The sequence below is a fragment of the Hippichthys cyanospilos genome, chromosome 2 (assembly GCF_059441005.1).
Source record: "Hippichthys cyanospilos isolate Australia breed blue-spotted pipefish chromosome 2, RoL_Hcya_1.0, whole genome shotgun sequence".
NCBI classification, from domain to species: Eukaryota; Metazoa; Chordata; class Actinopteri; order Syngnathiformes; family Syngnathidae; genus Hippichthys; species Hippichthys cyanospilos.
The window spans coordinates 21,374,063-21,393,692 of record NC_142370.1 but is presented as its reverse complement, the minus strand read 5'-3'; the positions used below and the strand labels follow the sequence as shown (position 1 = coordinate 21,393,692).

Sequence of the window (19,630 nt, the reverse complement as noted above, 5' to 3'; positions counted from 1 at the left end):
ACTTCCAATTACTGTATTACTAATTTGTTCATGAGCAAACCCGCAATTTCAGATAATACGGAGAGCCCCGACAAAACAATGAGAAAGAAAATATCCAAATAGACAGTACCAAACAACATATCGAGGAACGTTCGTGAGTCATAAACATATACTCAGAGCGCCACTAGAGCACGGAGTCGTATGTAGACGTCGTCGCCATGCTGGATGTGGGGGGGGGAAACCAGTATGACTGTGGTGGTTCCTGACATTATACATCCTGGAAGCAAAGATTTACGTCAATTATTTTCGGTGGCACCTGTCTGAACAAATTGCTTGCGATGTTCATTATTATGATCATCATCATAACCGCGAGTAAACTTGCAAGTTCAAATAAGACTGTTGTTACTGTTACTGCTACTGTTGTTGCAAAGCGGCAATGCTAAACGCCATATCAAGGAACGTCAGTAAATTTTACCAGAGCTTGTCAAAAGCAGAAGTTGCCTCTTTCTCACGCACACACACTCGCGATGGTTTGAGAGAAAGTAGTGGAGCTTATAATTGTCCTGCCCAAAATTAGATCATCAATTTTGTCCTATTAGATCACAGCCAGGGCACCTCGGTGGAACAGTGGTTAGCACGTGCACCTCACAGTTCAGGGATCCGAGTTCAAATCCACCTCGCTCTGGCCTTGCCGTGTGGAGTTTGCATGTTCTCCCTGAGCCCTGCGCGGGTTTTCTCCGGGCACTCCGGGTTCCTCCCACACTCCAAAAAACATGCATGGCAGTTGTATTGGACATACTAAATTGTCCTAATTGTCCTTTTGTGATTGGGTGTGTGAATGGTTGTTCGTCTCCGTGTGCCCTGGCAAGTAGCTCAGGGTGTCCCCTCCCAATGCCCGAAGTCAGCTGCGATAGGCACCGGCAAGCCTGCGACCCCTGTGAGGACAAGCGGCCATAGGAAATCGATGGACACATTGATCTCACCCCATACGATTAGGAAAGAATATGAAAGGTGCATTCTCCTTTAAGGGTGACTGTATTCATTAGTTGGAACTATCTGTCTGCATTCAAGTCCAAAGTCCTAAGATGAGATGTGATAATGTTGACATCACTCTTACACTTTGTTGTGCACTTTGACAGGACTTTGGGGAATCCTCTTTTTGCGTTCAGTTCATTCGACATGAATCCCACTGAGGAAAACGTGTATGAGAACCCAGACATCATCTACCAGAACCAGATATCAGGAATATATGAAATACCTTATGACGAGCCTTCAGGTCAAACACCAGAGTACCAAAACACTGGATGGGCTACTGGAGGAATACCAACCCCCCCCCTTTTTCCAGAACCCCCTTCTCTTAATACGGACTGTTGCAAAAATCCTTCTTCTGCTTCATCTTCCTCTTCACATGCTGACAATGAAGACAAGAGCACTTACTCTAGTGGGGAAAAAGTGGAAATCTTAGAAAGTATCAAACAGTCACATCAGAATAGTGAGACGCCACACATGGAGGTGGACTGTGGGAACTTGGTACGCAGAGCCTCATCATCAACATCATCTTCATCCACGTCTGAGCAAGAAAGATGTCATTTTAACCCAGAGTCTGAAAAGGACAAAATGGAAGTCACCCTGTTTGCCAAGGTAAGTATTAGACGTTTTATTACTTGTATAGGCCACTGGTAGTAGTGTAGGGCTACAAATGGCTGATTGGTTTGAGATTAATTCCCAATTAGAGACAAACTGTATACATGAAAGTGTGTCTGTCTTCATAATTGCCTTCTGATTGACCGATAACAGGGCCTAAGACATTTCTTTTCAACCTGCTGGTGGCACACCTGAATGTTTGGGGCTGAAAGTAGGCTATACTGTACTTGGATCCCCAATTAGAGGAATTGAATTACAATTAGAATCATTTTATTATGCTGCATGCAAGTGGTTATACTCACCTTTTTTTTCTTTTGATACATTTGTGAACTACTGATTGACTTTAATGTACGGTAATGTATAATACTTTATGAATCTTTAATCAGTGGTACCAAGAATCTGGTCATCATATCGCTGGTTTCAGGTGGAATCCCTGTTTCTGCAAAATCTTGACTTTTCTGGAGAGCCCAAAAATGACATTAGCATGACATTGTGAAAAAGGCAAACAACATTAAACAATTTAGCTCAATTTGCAAAAATAAGACCCATACCTGTGGACAGACGAGTAGTATTGATAAGTTCAAAATTACTGTATGAAATTCAGCCCACCGCCCAACTATATCTTCACCAAGGTAAACTTATAAACATATTTCAACATATTCATTTTAACAGCAGGCTCTGACAGCACCAATCAATAGTGAGTTTACATATTGTTTTAAAGGCAAACTGTTCCACACAATATTTTTTTTATTCAACCTCATTGTAAATGCACCTTAAATGTCAAATGTTTATCACATCATCAGGGCAATGTGCGAGTTTAATTATTGCCTCTCTACGATGCGAATCGCTGTTTTGTATTTCTGTCACATATCTTTGCATTGAGATGTAGTGTGTGCGTTTTTCATCACAGGGAGTCTCTACGAGTCCAAATATAACTTGAACTGGTGAGAATGTTATGACTCGGTGTAGACAAGTTCCTGTCCAGCAGCAGCGAGCCCTTTCCTTAACTGAAGTCCAAATGCGTCGCAGTATACAGGGCTCATAAATCTGACACTTTGAGCGCTCGGCTGTTGTAAATTAAAGCCATATAATGGAAGGTTGGATTGCAAATGAATGAAGATAACCTAATTGTACTATTGGCAGGACCACACGTCATAAAAGTCCGAGCTAAGGTCAAAGCATTTCGTGGCAAAATGATGACTGTTGAGCATGGGAACAATCGGTGATGAATTCATTCAACTGTTTTTGTCAATTGCTTGTCTTTTGGTGGTTGAGGCCCACCCTGTCCCAACCCAGGAGGCTATTTTTGAATGATACGTCATGCCTTTACTGCTGACTGCATGCGTAAAACTGAACACCGCTCCCCTTCTCTCTCTCGCACACACAAAGACACGCAGGCGCACACAAGCACAAACACACACACACGTACACCACCCATTGCTTTGGTTGCCACACACACATCCCTAGCGGTCATCAGCTGACTGTGACAGAGCTACTATAGCACCAAACAGGCTGCACTTAATGGACCTGGAGTAGAATTTACAAGCACAAACACACACTTGTGGAGCGGAGACGCACAAGTAGCATTTTTTGTGCGTGTGTTTGACTATGACAGATATTGCAGCAGAGGAAGATAAGGACCCAGACATCGAACTGTTCGTCAAGGTGGGGCGTTGATAAGTGTGTGTGCAACACTGCAAATACAAAGATAATGTAGACTCTGTACAGGTCATGTTTTTGGTTGTGTAGATTTTCCCATTTGAACCTGACACCCACATGCATGGACAACTACTCCGTGTCCCTCTCACTGAATTATTAGTGAAGTACTTTCTATATAGAGCGCTGCAGCTTTAAACGGCCCTGCGTTTGGCTTAGAAAGATTTTGCAAGTGCCCTCGTACAACGAATAATGGTGCTTAGCTCCTCACCAAAAATACTAATCTACCAAGGATTAATATTTCAAGGATCAATTATGTTGGCAACATTTTTTGTAAGCACGCGCAAGCTAAACGGCATACATCACTTTACCTTTACACATATTATATTCAGGTCTGACATTTTAGTAAGCTTCGCAAGGGGGCAAAGTATTGCGTATATAGCAACTCTCAGCATAACCATACCACAACCACTTTATTGATATAGCAGATTTACAAGACAACAAAAGTTGGCAAAGAGCTGTACATAGCAACAATATCTACTAAACTTAATTAAAATCAACTTAAAACACCCCCCCAAACACACACACACACACACACACAGACGTGCAATCTTGAATATGCATGATGCAAAATGGCAAGAGGGCAGTTACTCCTAAATTTGAAAAGCTAAAGAGTACAAACGTGTCTCAAAGTGTCCCTCCAGTCGGAAAGTAAAACGTATAAGGGGTGTGGAGAAAAACACCTTTCTGGGTTTTCAAAAGCTGGGAAGATACTGTGTCGCGACAACACGCACACAGCCATACTTGCCTGCAGGAGCAGTTAGGCCAGCTTGTTTTTTGAAGAGCTTTTCTAGGACCTGTTTTCAGCTGGACACACTGGCACACCGTGTCCTCTGCCAGAGCACCTCGTGGCACTAGCGCTCTGTTTTTATGCACACTGAATTTCCGAATGGTGCATTTCTAAAAGGCTCCGAATTTCCAAACTGTCGAGGGATGCAGTGCATGCATAGATGTACAGTAAATGTGGTGGTCAGGTCAAGGCCAAAATACCAAATTCTCATGAATAGAAAACCACAGGGAAAAGTGGTAGCTTCAGATAAGCAGTCAGGCAACTAATGGAAGCAATGTGGATTATTCATGCTGAGTTAAGGCTCGTATTACGTGTCCTGTTGCACACACTTCAGCACTGACACACACATCACCTAATTTACCCCATACATAAAAGGGCACAGATTTGTTCAGTCATTTCATCCATTTGTATAAGAAAAAGACACTCCCTCAATTTTCTTTTTAACTCTATTCTGGTAAAATCCCAATTGTGTACATGTGCGCAGGCTGGCAGTGATGGGGAGAGCATTGGGAATTGTCCATTTTCCCAACGCCTTTTCATGATCCTTTGGCTGAAAGGTGTGGTCTTCAATGTCACCACGGTTGACCTCAAAAGGTAGTATGTCATGATGGAACCACATAGAAGTAGTTGTGCAGATACTGTCCTGTGATTTAAGTGATTTTGGTACAAGCAGACAGATTCTGCACTTTGTAGACATGTGCTGGATATCATATTTATTTCATAAATACAACGGCAGAAATCAAACCTTCTAAATCAGGACAGTATTATACTATGCTGTGTGTGCATACATATATATATATATATATATATATATATATATATATATATATATATATATATATATATATATATATATATATATATATATATATATATATCAATCAATCAATCAAATTTTATTTATATAGCCCTAAATCACCGATGTCACAAAGGGCTTCACAGAATGAAAAAAGGTCGTACAGAGACATCTTTTCAGTATAGGGTACACAACAGCATCCCCTGTCAAAGCTCCCAGAAGGGGAAGGAAAAACTCAAAAACCCCAATTTGGGGAAAATCAGAAACCTCCAGAAGGGACCACAGGTGGGAGGAGCCCCCTTCCAGGCCCACAGGTTGAAGTGGATGCTGCATGTACCAGAAACAGAAACAACATAAATTACAGAAAACATATTGTGCTATATAGTGCAGTGATGTCTTGACAGCAGGCAAGGCCATTGGGCAGGAACCATCCCACATTCCAGCCAGGTGGACTGCAGACGGCCAAACACCTAACCCGTGATGGTCGACCAACGCAGGACCCAATGGAGGCGGTCAAGTCAACCCTCACCATCTAGCTAGCCCCCTCTCCCAGCCGGAAGAGGGGGGGCAGGAAAAAAAAAAAAGAAGAAGGCTACAGACAGGCTAAATTAACTAAATGCTTTTGAATATAAATGTGTTTTTAGTCGGGATTTAAAGATTTCTACTGAGGTGGCTGCGCGAACTTCCATAGGTAGGGCATTCCATAGTACTGGCGCGCGAATGGAAAATGCCCTTGATCCCGCAGACTTCTTTTTAGCCCGTGGGGTCGATAGCAAACCGGCATTTTGCGATCGAAGTTGTCGGGGCGGAACATAAGGTGATACTAAGTCGACGAGATAGGAAGGAGCTAAACCGTGTAGAATTTTATAAGTAATTAACAGCACCTTAAAATCACATCTCACGTGTATTGGAAGCCAATGCAGGTCAGCTAGAATCGGAGTAATATGATCAAACTTTCTATAGTCTCGCTGCTGCATTCTGTACACACTGCAGGCTTTTAATGTAGGACATGGGAAGTCCAGAAAACAAAATGTTGCAATAGTCTAGGCGCGACGTAACAAATGCATGAATTAATGTTTCTGCATCACTAAGAGAAAGAATAGGGCGAATTTTAGCTATATTGTGGAGGTGAAAAAACGCCGTTCTTGTTATGTTATTAATATGTGTTCGAAAGGAGAGAGTGGAGTCAAATATCACGCCGAGATTTTTTGCAGAACTACTTTGGGAAATAATACAGTTTTCTAGGTTCAGCGTGGTATTCTTAAGCAAGTGCTGATGATGAGCAGGGCCAATAAATAACATCTCAGTTTTATTAGGGTTGAGAAGCAGAAAATTGGAAGACATCCATTGTTTAATCTCGGCAAGGCAAGCCTCCAGTCTACTGCACTTGCACGGATCCGTTATTTCTAAGGGCATATAGAGTTGGGTATCATCAGCATAGCAATGAAAACTAATAGCATGTTTGCGTATAATATCGCCGAGAGGAATCATGTAGATGTTGAACAGTAAGGGACCAAGTACTGACCCCTGCGGGACACCACATGAGACGGAGAAAGACTCAGAGATCGCATCACCATAAGAAACACTATGCGTCCTTCCCAGGATGTAAGAGCTGAACCAAGAAAGTGCTGATCCCGAGATACCAACACATGATCTAAGACGTTCTATAAGAATATGATGATTAATAGTGTCAAATGCGGCACTAAGATCAAGCAGTAATAATACTGATGAGACGTTGGAATCCAAGGCTAATAGAAGATCATTCGTCACTTTAACTAGGGCTGTCTCAGTTGAGTGGTTGGCCCTAAAACCTGACTGAAGGAGTTCAAATCTATTGTTGTCTATCATAAAATCGCTAAGCTGTTGTGTTACAACTTTCTCAAGAATTTTGGCGATAAACGGAAGGTGTGACACCGGCCTATAGTTAGAGAGATCTTCAGGATCTAGGTGTTCATATATATATATATGTATATATATATATATATATATATATATATATATATATATATATATATATATATATATATATATATATATATATATATATATATATATATATATATATATATATATATATATATATATATATATATATATATATATATATATATATGTATATATGTATGCACACACAGCACAGTATAATACTGTCCTGATTCAGGAAGGCGCTCTAATGCGAATAATCTTGGGAAAATGCATTATAATTGAAAAAAAAAGTTTATATCTATGTGAAATACTTACACTGTCATTTTTAGATAGATAATCATAACACTAGTGTGTTTACACTTTCAGAAGGTGTCTTGACAACAACTGAATAAAATTGATTGAATTTGTTGCAATTAATTATTTTTAAAGTTGCATTTCAAACTATATATATATATATATATATATATATATATATATATATATATATATATATATATATATATATATATATATATATATATATATATATATATATATATATATATATATACATTATGTAAAAAGATGGCTTGACTTGTGCATTCAAGACAAATCATCATTTCACCATTTGCGTCTATGCGTGCGCGTACCCTGCCTCACACTCGCCTCATTTGTTCTCATTCTTCTTCATTCTTCTTCTCATTATTTTTAACAAACTGTAACGGACGTTTCTCATTCCTCATTAGGAAACCAGCTGATCTACACAACCTGGCCCCAGGAACACACCCACCCTTTCTAACATTCCAGGGGGAGGTGCTGACCGATGTCAATAAAATAGAGGAGTACTTGGAGGAAATGCTGGCTCCACCAAAGTGAGCCTCTCGCGCAACACATGTACAGACACACATAAGGGTTTTTTTCTAAGCAAGTATTGACCTTTAATTATGGTCTGACGTTGTGGGGTGCACCAAAATGGTCCCCAAAAGTACAAGAGGTCCCCACAATTAGAGTAAAACCCAGGATTTGGTCCCCAACATTTTGAAAAAAAAAAAAACAAGGGCAAACGCACATGCACACACAAACCAACACAGGTTAGACTTCTTGCTAATTGATATCATAATGGCGTCCTTTTCGTTAGGTATCCCAAACTTGCAGTGAAGCACCGTCACTCCAACACAGCAGGAAATGATGTGTTTGCCAGGTTTTCGGCTTTCATTAAAAACACAAGTCCTGATAAGAATAAGGGTAAGCAGAATTTGTTAAGTTCTGCAAGCATTGCCATCCGCCTGCTTTTTTTAACTTCAGATTTTGTATTTTTAGCATTAGAACAGAGTCTCAACAAGGCTCTCGCAAAGCTGGACGAGTATTTGTTGAGCCCGTTACCCGACGAGGTTCACCTCGTTGACGGAGAATCGACACGCAAATACCTGGATGGTGATGAGTTGACACTAGCTGACTGCAACCTCCTCCCCAAACTTCATGTTGTCAAGGTAATCACTCGTGACTCTGTTGCTAAATTCAACTGTTGACCATGGTTCTCCTACTAAATTACAGGTGGTGGCAAAAAAATACCGCAGTTATGACATCCCCTCCCAGTATAGAGGCTTGTGGCGTTACCTTGGCAATGCCTACAGCAGAGATGAGTTTACCAACACGTGTGCAGCTGATGTGGAAATCGAGTTAGCCTACAGGGACGTCATTAAAAAACTTGGGAAATGAGCTGCAGAATTTTTGTCATACTTTTTTAAAATTATACATGTTTTAATTTTAAACCTAACCAATCAATTGTTGAAATTAATTTTTGATGAGCATCTGAATACAGACTGTAAATTTTAAGTTCCATGTCATGTTGTGTTTGAGATAAACACAATCCCTACATTATTTTTGTGACCTAACCCAACATTTCTTTGGGCTTGTGAAGGTTGTGTTATAGCTTAGTAATAGAGAACCATTATTTACAAATCATAACATGTATGACCTGAAGTACCCCCCCCCCCCCCCAACACACACACACACACACACACACACACAAAATAAGTAGTGCATAGCATTGTATTTGTTTCCGTCTGGACATTCTCTCTTTGTATTGAGCAGCAAATTATTATGTATTAATAAATGAGTGTAAATATTACATGTCTTAACTTCTGTGTGACAGCAAAAATACAAATGATCTAAATACCCAAATCCACTCTGACCTTCCTGTGTGGAGTTTGCATGTTCTCCCCAAGCTCGCATGGGTTCTCTTGTCTCTGTGTGCCCTGCAATTGGCTGGCAACCAGTTCAGGGTGTTCTCCACTGACTGCCTGAAGACACCTAGGATAGACAACAAAAAGCAAATGAGTATAAGTGGTTGTAGAAAATTGATGGATGGATGTACCCAAATTACTTATAAATAATTTTTCATGAAAAATGCTGTTATATATATATATATATATATATATATATATATATATATATATATATATATATATATATATATATATATATATATATATATATATATATATATATATATATATATATATATATATATATATATTTTTTTTTTTTTTTTTTTTTTTTTTTTACTGTAACATGGTAATGTAACATATTACACACAAAAAAATAGTAATATTGTACAAATCAGAGAAAAGTAATGCATTACAATGCATTTTTAGTATGAAAGTGGTGGGGATTTTTTTCCCCCAAATTCGCCAAAAACACCGCAAGATCGGAGGAGAAAAGTCCGGGGGAAAATGTTTACTTGCTCATCTACTAAAGCTGAAGTGAAACGACAGGTTTAATATGGACAATATATACACAAGATGTACGATACGACCATTTTAGTTTGTCAGAGATGAAGACAAAAAAAAATCTAATTGTTTCGTGCACTTCTCGTGCACAAAACCTGTCGCCTTTGTGAAATAGGACCAGTAATTTGACAAACGATTTAGAGCGGGGCCATAGTAACTTGAAGTTAGCGGAAAAACAAAAAGACAGACGATTGCGCTCTCTCGTTGAGGAAGGGCACTTCGACATCAAGAGGTTAGAAGATTCATGAGGAGATATGCTGCCCCTTTCCACAGTGGATTCACCAGCATTTGGAAACCTTGTCAGCAAGACCCCTGTCGCAACGAGCAATAATGACAAGGTTAGCTAACGCTAATTTTCACTGTACAATTGCTATTAATAAATATTCTATAAATAGTTGTGCTCATTGTGTATCAATATGTTACACAATAATAATGATGTAGGCTAGGTGCTAACGTTGGACCCACCGAAACCATCATTTTTTAAACATATCTCTCCAACCTAGCCAAGTGATCTGGAATTTGAATATTAACATTGGAATTGTGAAATGCCCTGTTTTTGCATGAACAATGCATCACTATGCTGTGAAGCTAAGTTATAAAGGGATTAAAATACAACAACAAAAATATTTTTTGTATCTTGTCTTTAAAGGTTTACAATACAATAAGCCAACCTGACACTGGGCGTGTAATGAGCGTAATGATCCACGAGTACAGTTAGAATGGCAAATCCATATTTCCAGTTATGATGGTGAGAGTAATATAAAAGTAATGCAAATAGTAGTGTAATGCATTACATTCCGAATCCAGTAATATTGTAATGTAACTAATGACTCAGACATTACAGTAATAAGTCATAAATAGTGCATTACAGTTATGAAGTAACATGCCCAACTCTGTATATAATGAATTGAGCCTCCAAACGCTTCATGTGCCCGACTGAGTATATTTGAGTATCTTTGGTTCAGACTTGCTTTCAAACGCAAGAGGGCTCACTTTCATGCTCGGTGCGGGTTGTAATTTTGTTTCCGAACAGAGGGTGGCAGTAAAAACAAATCATTCATTGAACGGATTTTCAGGGAGCGTCCTTGAGTTTTTCCACCTTCGTGTTTATGTTTAACAAATTGCGTATCGAGGACACACGATAAAACCATCCTGCGAAGCTAAAAATAATTACACCCATCTTAAAATAACCTTGAGTAAATATCAGGGAATACCCTTATTATTGTTGTCTTACGTCATTTTTACGCTATGAAGGGGGGTTGACACTTGCAGACGGTGCCTCCACTCGATTTTTGCTGGTAGGCAGAGCAAGCAAGGGAGGCTCGTGCACTGTATGTGGAATTACAAGGCAATCGGCCAATTCGCGATTCCTTCAGCTGATCTTTATCTATGCGTTGTCGATTCCCGATTGAGCCGCCTTGCAATTGACGCCCGTCGCAAAAGTTACACATGAGGTAAGTTCGCAACATTCCCGTGCTCGTTTTGCGCTTGTTGACTTGCTATTGCGGGGGTTCTCATCTCATTTCGTCATGGAAGTGAGTAGTGGTCGACCGAGGCCACTTTCAGCTCCAGACGTTCCTGTCGTCGTCCCAGAAGGCTGCAATGTAGCTGGCCTGGCACGCCTTTTCGGCGACCAGCAGCCGGGGCAGCAAGAGAGGCTACAACCATCGCGCTAACATATTGCTTGTTTATTCGCCGCCGGTCTCTTTCTTTGTCGTCGCGCGCAAGGGTTCAAGACGTTTTTATTCAGCAGGTGTATTAGCTAACGTGGCGTATGGAGATTTCAGCCGCAGTAGCATCTTGTCGCGGGCAACAACACTATATCCCGTACTCGTGCAATCGACTTTCAGGGTCGCCGTTTAGTTATTCTTCAAGCCGATGTACTCGAGTACCAATAACAATTAGCAATTCGGTTGTCATCCCGTTGACACTTTGTGCGACCCCTCGTGCTAATAGATTTTACAGGCGATCTGCTTCCCTCCCTGTAATATTTATTTCTCTATTTACATCCTTTCACAACTGCGGAACAAAAGGTCACGGATATCTGTCAGTTTGCTGCTGTCGCCTCCCACGTAAGCTGTTCGATATCTAACAATTCAAGTCCTTGAATTGTAGAACTTGCCCTTTGGGCCTATGGCAGCATTTGCTTTTTTTTTTTTTTTTTTGCCTGGTTTGCGTGCAATGCTTACCACGTGCTTGAAACCCCCGCAGGAACTGCAAAACACGATACTCAAATCAGGACGAAACAAATGCCTTATTTGATGAATACAATAGAATAGAATAGAAGTGTTGGATAACAACTCCAGTCAAAAGTTTGGAAACATCCTCTAATTGGTTGCTTCTCACTCACTTTCAAATTCCTGAATGACGATTGCCTAAATCGTTCACTTTACGGGAAATGTTAAATAAATTATTTGGTAAACTTGGCACCTATTGCCAAGATAATAGCTGCACACCACATTTTGAATTTGTAGATCAATTTTCAGTCTGTGTTTATTACCAGTATTTTATTTTCTATTTTATGTATATTGGTGAAGGTAAAACTAAACATTTTGATTAACCGTTATGTTCAAATAAAACATGTGTTAGTTGTGTTTGATTTCTTAGTGAGGCAGAAGCTTTGGACCCAGACAGGATACAGACGTGAAGTAGGAAAACCTTTATACGCAAAAATCCAATATAACCACTAGTATTGTAGCTTGACATTGCATTGCTATGTATTGTGATGTATTGGGCAATGTTTGTAAATGTAAAAAAAATTCTAAAATATTCTATGGCATAAATATTAATAGAATAGAGAACATTTCTTTTTTTAGAAGTAGCACTTCCTCCTTGTCACCTGTTCAAACATACTCATTACTCTTCCACGGTTAGTCAAATGATTTGCTGATCATCTTCCTTGCCTTTGCTGTGTTTCTTCCCCCACCTCTCTCACCTTTTTGTCTTGAATGGCTTGTTCAAGCGCACATTGAAGGAATGAAGGAGACAAGTCAAGCCGTCTTTTCTTAATACATCAAAATCGGATTTAAAAAATGAGCCACGCACCCTCGTTTTTGACAACAAACAGACCATTGGCGACGCTTGATCAAAGTGTGTTTTTGTGATGTTCTGCATCAACACTTTATTGCATTTTACAAAAACAAGCAGTATATAAACAAGGCGTCAAGGCTTGATACTAAAGAATAATAAAAATTGAAAGAAATAAAGTCAAAAGTAAATTGAATAAAAGGGGCGGCATGGCTTGGTGGTAGAGTGGTCGTGTGTCAACTTACTTACGACTTATATGCAAGAAAAACCAGCCTGTTGACATTTTCAGGCTTCAAAGATGACCGGAGGCAGGTCACTATGTTTCCTCCAGTGCCGATGACCCTTTCCGGAAGCGCACTTGTGGCCAAATATTTTTTATCCAGCTTTGAGAGTCCCGGGTAGACTCTCTGATGTTCCTTCCACCAGTCCAATGGGTTCTCCTCACTATCAAGATCTGCAGACCACCGCAGGTAGAACTGGAGCTCAGAGGCTCCGGCTTCCTAATGTTTTCGGCTGGCATTCTCTGTAGCCTTTGAGAAGGTCCCCAAGGTCTTCTTTTTCTTGGATGCACTGCAATTGTATTGTCTTTTCTGTCAGCAGTCCCAGCACCACATGGGTCCTGCTTGAAAAGTGCGAGGTTGATAGATTATGAATAACATATTTAGTCTAATGAAATATGTTTGACTTTCTTATTCAGAATATTGGTTAAAGCACATTATTTACATTTTTTAGCAAATTTGAATCGATTTGTGTATCAATGTAGCTCCAAACATGACTTAGCATACCCACAAACACAGCCTTCTCAGACATAAATCTTGCATATCACAGCTTGAAACGGGGATCTAGAGGAAATGCCAAATCAATCAGTTCCAGTGTCTCTGGATCCTGGTACTTTTCCTCCAGGTAAGTGAGGATTTTGATCAGATGTTGTCTGTGAGCTCTGGATCGCCATATTTCACTTTGAGGATGGAGGAACTGAAGAAGTGGAGAACAGGCTTTACAAATGAATGGCTTTACATACCTCTCACTGGACAGAACATCAGCTAACTCAGTTTGAGGGTGGAGTGACTTGCGGATGGCTTCAAGGATCTTAATGTCCTGCCAATGTCGATTGAGATGTCTGGCCTTTCTGTCAAAAGACAAGACTTGACTGATGGCCCTCTGCTGCTCAAGCACTCTTCCAATCATTGCGTATCTTGACCCCCACCTCGTGGGGTTTTCTGTCTTCAGCCCATGTTCTGGAAGCTTCATTTCCTTTTGAGTTCCTTTTTACGCCTCCAGCTGTACGAAAAAGTCATTTTCCCTTTTTTTTTTTTTTTTTCCCAGATCCCTTCTGCACGGTCAATCTGAGGATCGTTCATTGCATTCTCTGCAAAATAACTTAAGATGTAAAAAATGTCTTTGGCCAAATAAAACGCTATTGCATCCATCATGTCAGTGTGCCTTTTAGAGCTCGATGAATACTGTGTCTCCCGATGCAGTGTTGCAGTGTTATGGTTGTCTGTACTGGCGTTGGACACGGATGGGGATTTAGTGGATCAGCGTGAGCTTTAGCCATGCATTTCATATTTGGGTTTGTGGTGGTTTTCCAAAGAATAAGTTATTTGTGTTGCTATGTTGTGCAAGCGCTACTCGGTGGCAGTTTTTGCATCCAACTCGTTTTTGATCAACATCACTTTCTTTGAATCCAAAAAACCTCCACATAGTAGATGTTGATCCTTTCATGAGTCACTGGGTTCTCACCTCCAGATGCTTAATCAAGCCTTAACCTTGTGTTTGCCTCCTGGTGTTAGGATGATTGAAAGTGTTTGATATGACATGTACAGGAGAAGGCTATTTAAATGTTAAAATCAGCTTAATAAGTCGTGGCAGCCAATACGGTGATCGTTATTAAAATTTGATTAATTGTGCAGCCCTCAGCGCAGGGTGGAATATTTCGAGTAGCTGTTTACTGGTGTTACGCGAATGCAGTACACACACTTTGGCATCACCTCGCCACCCCTCATCTCCTTCTCTTCCTCCTCCTCCTTTATATTACATTGGAAAAGTTTTCCTCCTTCGCTTTCCGAAGCTAAAAGAAACATGACTGCCCCAATTCAGGTGGCGATCCTCATGTAATATAAATAGTGATTACTTCGACGTACGAATTTACAGTACATTACATTCAAATATATGTTGGTTGGATAGAACACATTTATTTACACCTTATTGAAATTTATATTGGCTTTTCAAAATTAATAACGGTCTAAATATTACATATTGTCATTGAAGAGGTTGTTAGTTTTTGTAGAAATTCAAAAATGGACATTCCTGCACAAAATTACTATTTCCGTCATTAAAACAAAAGTAATTTCCCCGACATAAGCCTTCCTTTGTCAAAACATTTCACAAATAAACATGTACCTGCCGTGAAAGGCAACTCATTTCATTTATTATCTGGTTGTTTTTTGTTTTTTTTTAACTAGGCTCAAAGAGTAATAAACCATAAAGATACGCTAAACTTATCTTAGGAGCGTTCTGTGCCTCGAGGTCTTCAAAAACAATTTAATAACTTAACCCTTTACTGCACAGCGCCCACTTTCGGCCCATAGTCTAAATTGGCAAAACGGCCAAAAGCTTCCATAACAGCAATTGCTTAAATACTAATGTACCCCTAAAGTTCTCTAAAATCCTGAAAATGTTTGACTGTTTAGGACTTACAAATAGAAAAAAGTTTGCCTAATAAAGGACGTTTTTCTGTTTAGACTATCAGCCATAGGTGGCTGCTGTGGCCAGTAAAGGGTTAATATAAATTTCAAAAGTGGATTATTACTAATATTGTTCATACATAAAAAATGACATGTAGCAGATTCTTCATTCCTGTTTTGAAGAAGGAGTCCAATTGCTATTTGATCTATTGATGAAGAGGTCCTTCCAGAATAAAGGGGTTATTCAGCAAGTGGAACATATAAATTGAATATTTTCCAATCTCATTGATGCAAAAGGAGTAAACATTATCTTCTGTATTGAAGCGGTATGGGCTGCGGAAAGCTCTGTACATCCCTCTAGCATCCACCATCTTTGTTCTTCATAAGTGCGTAGATGGAAAAAATATTGTACAGTAATTGTAACAGGAGCAAATATGGACTTAAAAAAATGCATCTCATCCAACATGTATTTCAAGGATACAGCACTGGGCCAATATGGCCTTAGTATGCTTAAAACCTCTAAATTATTGAAATATTTAATCGGAGCAAACTTTCATTATATACTGTATCATGAGCTTTTGTAGGTTGAATGGTTTGTGCTATTATATCATCGAGTGTGATCCAGGCAGAAGCTGTAAGCTCCAGGATGAAAACTAATGCAGAGTACTGAAGGCCCAGAGGTGAGCTGCCATCACCAGCACTCCTGGCTTTACAAAGTGCTCTTTCAGCTGCGTTTTTGCCGAAGCCCTTGGGATTATAAATCCTGGGGAAAAGGAGCTTTGCATCAGAGGCATGCCTCACTGGCGAGAAATCATCGTACGGCGTGCATGTGTGTTTTAGAGTGGGCTTGGTTTGAGAGGCGCAGTGGAGCAGTGTGAGTATGAAGACGGTGAACTGAGGGGGGCAGAGTAGTTTGCTTAGCTGATGGAATCCAGCCAGGGACATGGGACACTTGGCTTTCCTGTGATTAAAGGGCCCCTTTTCTCACTTTAAGTCGGAAATTCACACATTTTCTCATTTTTTAAATTATGGAGAAGCTGCTGCACTTTCAGTGTAATCAATTATCATCTAGCTACATTGATGTTCATCTTCACCGCTATCACTACAAAGCCCTTTATAGTACAAACGTTCAACTGAATGACATAAAGAGAGTAATGTGTGATGTAGCTGTAAACCTCCCTCCTTAAAGGGTGTTATATTTAGACAGTAATTCTTGTTTAAAAACCCACTATAAATTCCAATAAAGTGTAAATAAAAGTAAATTAAATCAACATTTTTTTCAATATCTCTATCTATCTATCTATCTATCTATCTATCTATCTATCTATCTATCTATCTATCTATCTATCTATCTATCTATATATCTATATATATATATATATATATATATCCATATCCATATCCAAGTCTGTCCAATTAAAATTGGATGTGTTCAACCAGAAAGAATTCACTTATGTTTGTTGGTGAGCAAAACCTGTGTTGCTCACTCAAGGTTTGTTTTGATATTATTGACATATTAAATTTAGCAAGGTAAATGTTTGTTATTTGAACAAATGCTGTATCATATTTTGTGTAAAACTATAACTGTTTTATAATGTAGAAAAAAAAGGCAATTTACAAAAAATCATTTGAAAAATGATATGTTTTGGAGCTGTAATTTCTATACCGTGATACTGCAATGATGTTTTTGCTCAAAGATATCATGCCAGCACAATCTGATATTGTCCCACACCTACACCTGAGTTACAGGTTAAAAGCAAGTACCTATGTTTTTTTTTTACTTTACATTGGGTGTGTTTGCTGTTTGCTCACTTAAGTTTTCAAACAGAACCAGAAATAAAAAAAAAAACAGGTTTCAATGAGAACCTGCCAAACTCGACTGACACTAGCCCATGTTACAGAAACACTGTTGCACTTTCATGGCCTTACTTCAACTAATATTATTTAGTGGCTCTTAAGTTTTGAAATAATGGTCCATTCTGACTCACATGGGCTTGCCAAATTATTGTCAGAGTATGCTTTAAACAGAACCTTGTCAGTCATGTTTTTGCTGAATTGAATTGAAGATGAATACACACAGTGTGTGTGTGTGTGTGTTATATATGCTCCCCTTGACAAAAAATGGTTTACACTAGGGGCAGGTAACTCTGCTCCTAGAGAGCCACAATCCTGCATGATCGGGATCGTTTTTTAGGCTTCTGCTGAGCTTGCTGATGAGCTGAATCTTTGAATCAGGTGTGATGTAGGAGAGAGACGTCAAAAACATGCAGGCATGTGGCTCTCTAGGAGCAGGGTTGCCTTTGCCCGGTATACACTGATGAAGCAGTAGCACTTAGCATTAAATATATAGGATGTATACAACAGTGGTTAACTTAGAGCACTGCTTCACAGTTATTTTTTTTGCAAAGCCCCCCCAAAGAAAGAGAAAATATTCCATCCCCCCCAACCACACTCACTGCAGTGACTATAAATGAGATATTTATCTATGAAAATTGTATCAGCGTACCTAAAATTGTATCTTAACATTAACAAAAGAAAAATGATATTTCAGCAAATCAACTTTCAGCAACTTTACAGCAAACGTTAACCTTACTTTTTGCAAGGTTTGTACAGGTTACAGCTGATTCTTATTTTGAGAATAAATAGCTTAAAGTGCATCTGGAATAAAAAGAAACTTCTCAATCCTTATTCAAACTAGAAACAATTTTTTGACCAACTGAACGGTTTGATGATGAAAAATACTGTAAATGAATACATAAAAATACATGTAAACTAAAAATAAACTAAATTAAATAAAGTACAGTATTTTAACCTGACAAAAAGGGTATAAAACATTGTGCTGTTTTTTTTCTAAATCACATTAATCATTCTTTTGATTCGAAAAAAAATTGTTGACAGCAATTTGAAATAGTGTAGAACTCGCTCACAAGGTCAGTGAGTCAACATTTTTTTTTTATGTGCATGAGCCACACTAATCTGTTTTTGTTTTTCTGTCCATTTCCTCTCTTTGTGTTTTTGCTTCACTTGGAAACTTGGGTCACCCAAAAACTTGCCACAGTTCATTTAATAGTTGTCTTGCGAGATCCGAATCTCTGACTTTTAAAATAATATATAAAATCAAAATTTTAATCTAAATACCTGGACATTGTGACACGTGTCAAGTCATAGGTAAATTGAAGTAAAACTTTGCTGGAGACCAAACGAACCTTGTTCTGTCAAACTCCAGGGGTCACACTAAAATGACCCCAGCAGAGTGTCAAAGTTGCAAGAGTTGCTGTTCTTCTGGAGGAACTAAATGAATTATTAACAGCCTCGGGCAGGGGCTATATAACTAAGTCAAGATGCAGAGTCACATTGCTCTGCGTTGCACTCCAAGATCAGTTGCACATCTTCTGTGATCTAAAACACCCACAATATCAATTTATTTCCTTTTTCATTTAATTTATAAGTTTTGATTCAATACAATTATACAATGATATTACATCTTATTTCAGGACCAATATCCAAACATTTACGAGATCCGATTCCTGTAATTTTTTTTGCGTTTCTGGCTGCATAATTAAAACTGTAGCGTTTCGGCTTTTTGATACTTCATTATTAACAGTTGTCTGTTGTAAGAACCCAATTTCCAAGGCAAGTGTTGTGAATTCACATGAGAACAAACACCAGCCCCTGTGACAGGCAGCCTATTTATATTGAGATGAAAAATTGTTATTCCTTCATAGCTGCTGCATATTTAATGCCAGAACCTGCATTTAGAGCACTTTTAGCTACCACACAGTGCTGTTCTTCAACAAGCTCTTAATGCATTCTATTATAGTTCACAGGAACTAACTTAGGTCTTTCTTTCGCATTTGCTTAAAAAAAGAAAAAAATGATTGTTCTGCTTTGAGTGAGCAGCTTCAAAATGGTATTCTCATCCACAGAAATGAACTTCAGCTTTTATCTCACTCAGCCATCTGGCCCAGCCCGACAATTGCATGAGACAACAATCTGATTATGACTTGCCTGGAAAAATACTGTATACAAAAGCCTTATCATTTTGGCTCTGATGCACTATCTTTACTTTCTCTAAATCCTGTGACGTAACTATAAACCGGGTTTGATGTCATGGACATGCTTGCATGTTAAAATCATCAGTTCCACAGAGTTTGCTGCAAGTCAAATGCTTGCCAATCATTCAAAATCCCCTGAACTCCACATGACCAATAAGTAGGGCTGGGTGATAACAGGAAAAAGTTTCTAACAAAAAAAATAAAAATAAAAATAAACACCCTTTGTGCATAGGGCTAGG

At 39.0% G+C, this 19,630-nt stretch overlaps 2 protein-coding genes across 4 annotated transcripts in view; both read left to right on the top strand.

The window, feature by feature from the left end:
- The first annotated feature begins 857 nt into the window (after window positions 1–857).
- On the top strand, window positions 858–8,889 carry LOC148427839 (chloride intracellular channel protein 5-like). 3 transcript variants are annotated; one of them, XM_088407512.1, is made up of 7 exons: window positions 958–990; window positions 1,119–1,620; window positions 4,614–4,723; window positions 7,577–7,702; window positions 7,969–8,075; window positions 8,151–8,320; window positions 8,385–8,889. In XM_088407512.1, exons 2-7 carry the CDS (start codon window positions 1,159–1,161, stop codon window positions 8,547–8,549), a joined length of 1,140 nt encoding a protein of 379 aa, XP_088263638.1. In that variant the 5' UTR covers window positions 958–990; window positions 1,119–1,158; the 3' UTR covers window positions 8,550–8,889. The 3 variants fall into 3 exon arrangements, with proteins under 3 accessions (XP_088263637.1, XP_088263638.1, XP_088263639.1); XM_088407511.1 differs by having other exon boundaries at window positions 858–1,620; XM_088407513.1 differs by lacking the exons at window positions 958–990; window positions 1,119–1,620 and adding an exon at window positions 3,106–3,288.
- Window positions 8,890–10,905: 2,016 nt separating this feature from the next.
- mgat5 (alpha-1,6-mannosylglycoprotein 6-beta-N-acetylglucosaminyltransferase) overlaps window positions 10,906–19,630 on the top strand; it is a 38,811-nt gene continuing 30,086 nt past the window's right edge. The window contains exon 1 of the mRNA XM_088440223.1: window positions 10,906–11,076. The gene's annotated coding sequence lies outside the window, so the exon portion shown is untranslated. The remainder of the gene's footprint in view (window positions 11,077–19,630) is intronic.

Coding starts and splice junctions, on each gene's coding strand:
- LOC148427839 (XM_088407511.1), top strand. CDS start 1,078: ATGTTGACATCACTCTTACACTTTGTTGTGCACTTTGACAGGACTTTG. Junction 4,724..7,576: donor ACCACGGTTGACCTCAAAAG/GTAGTATGTCAT, acceptor ATTCCTCATTAG/GAAACCAGCTGATCTACACA. Junction 8,321..8,384: donor CCAAACTTCATGTTGTCAAG/GTAATCACTCGT, acceptor ACTAAATTACAG/GTGGTGGCAAAAAAATACCG.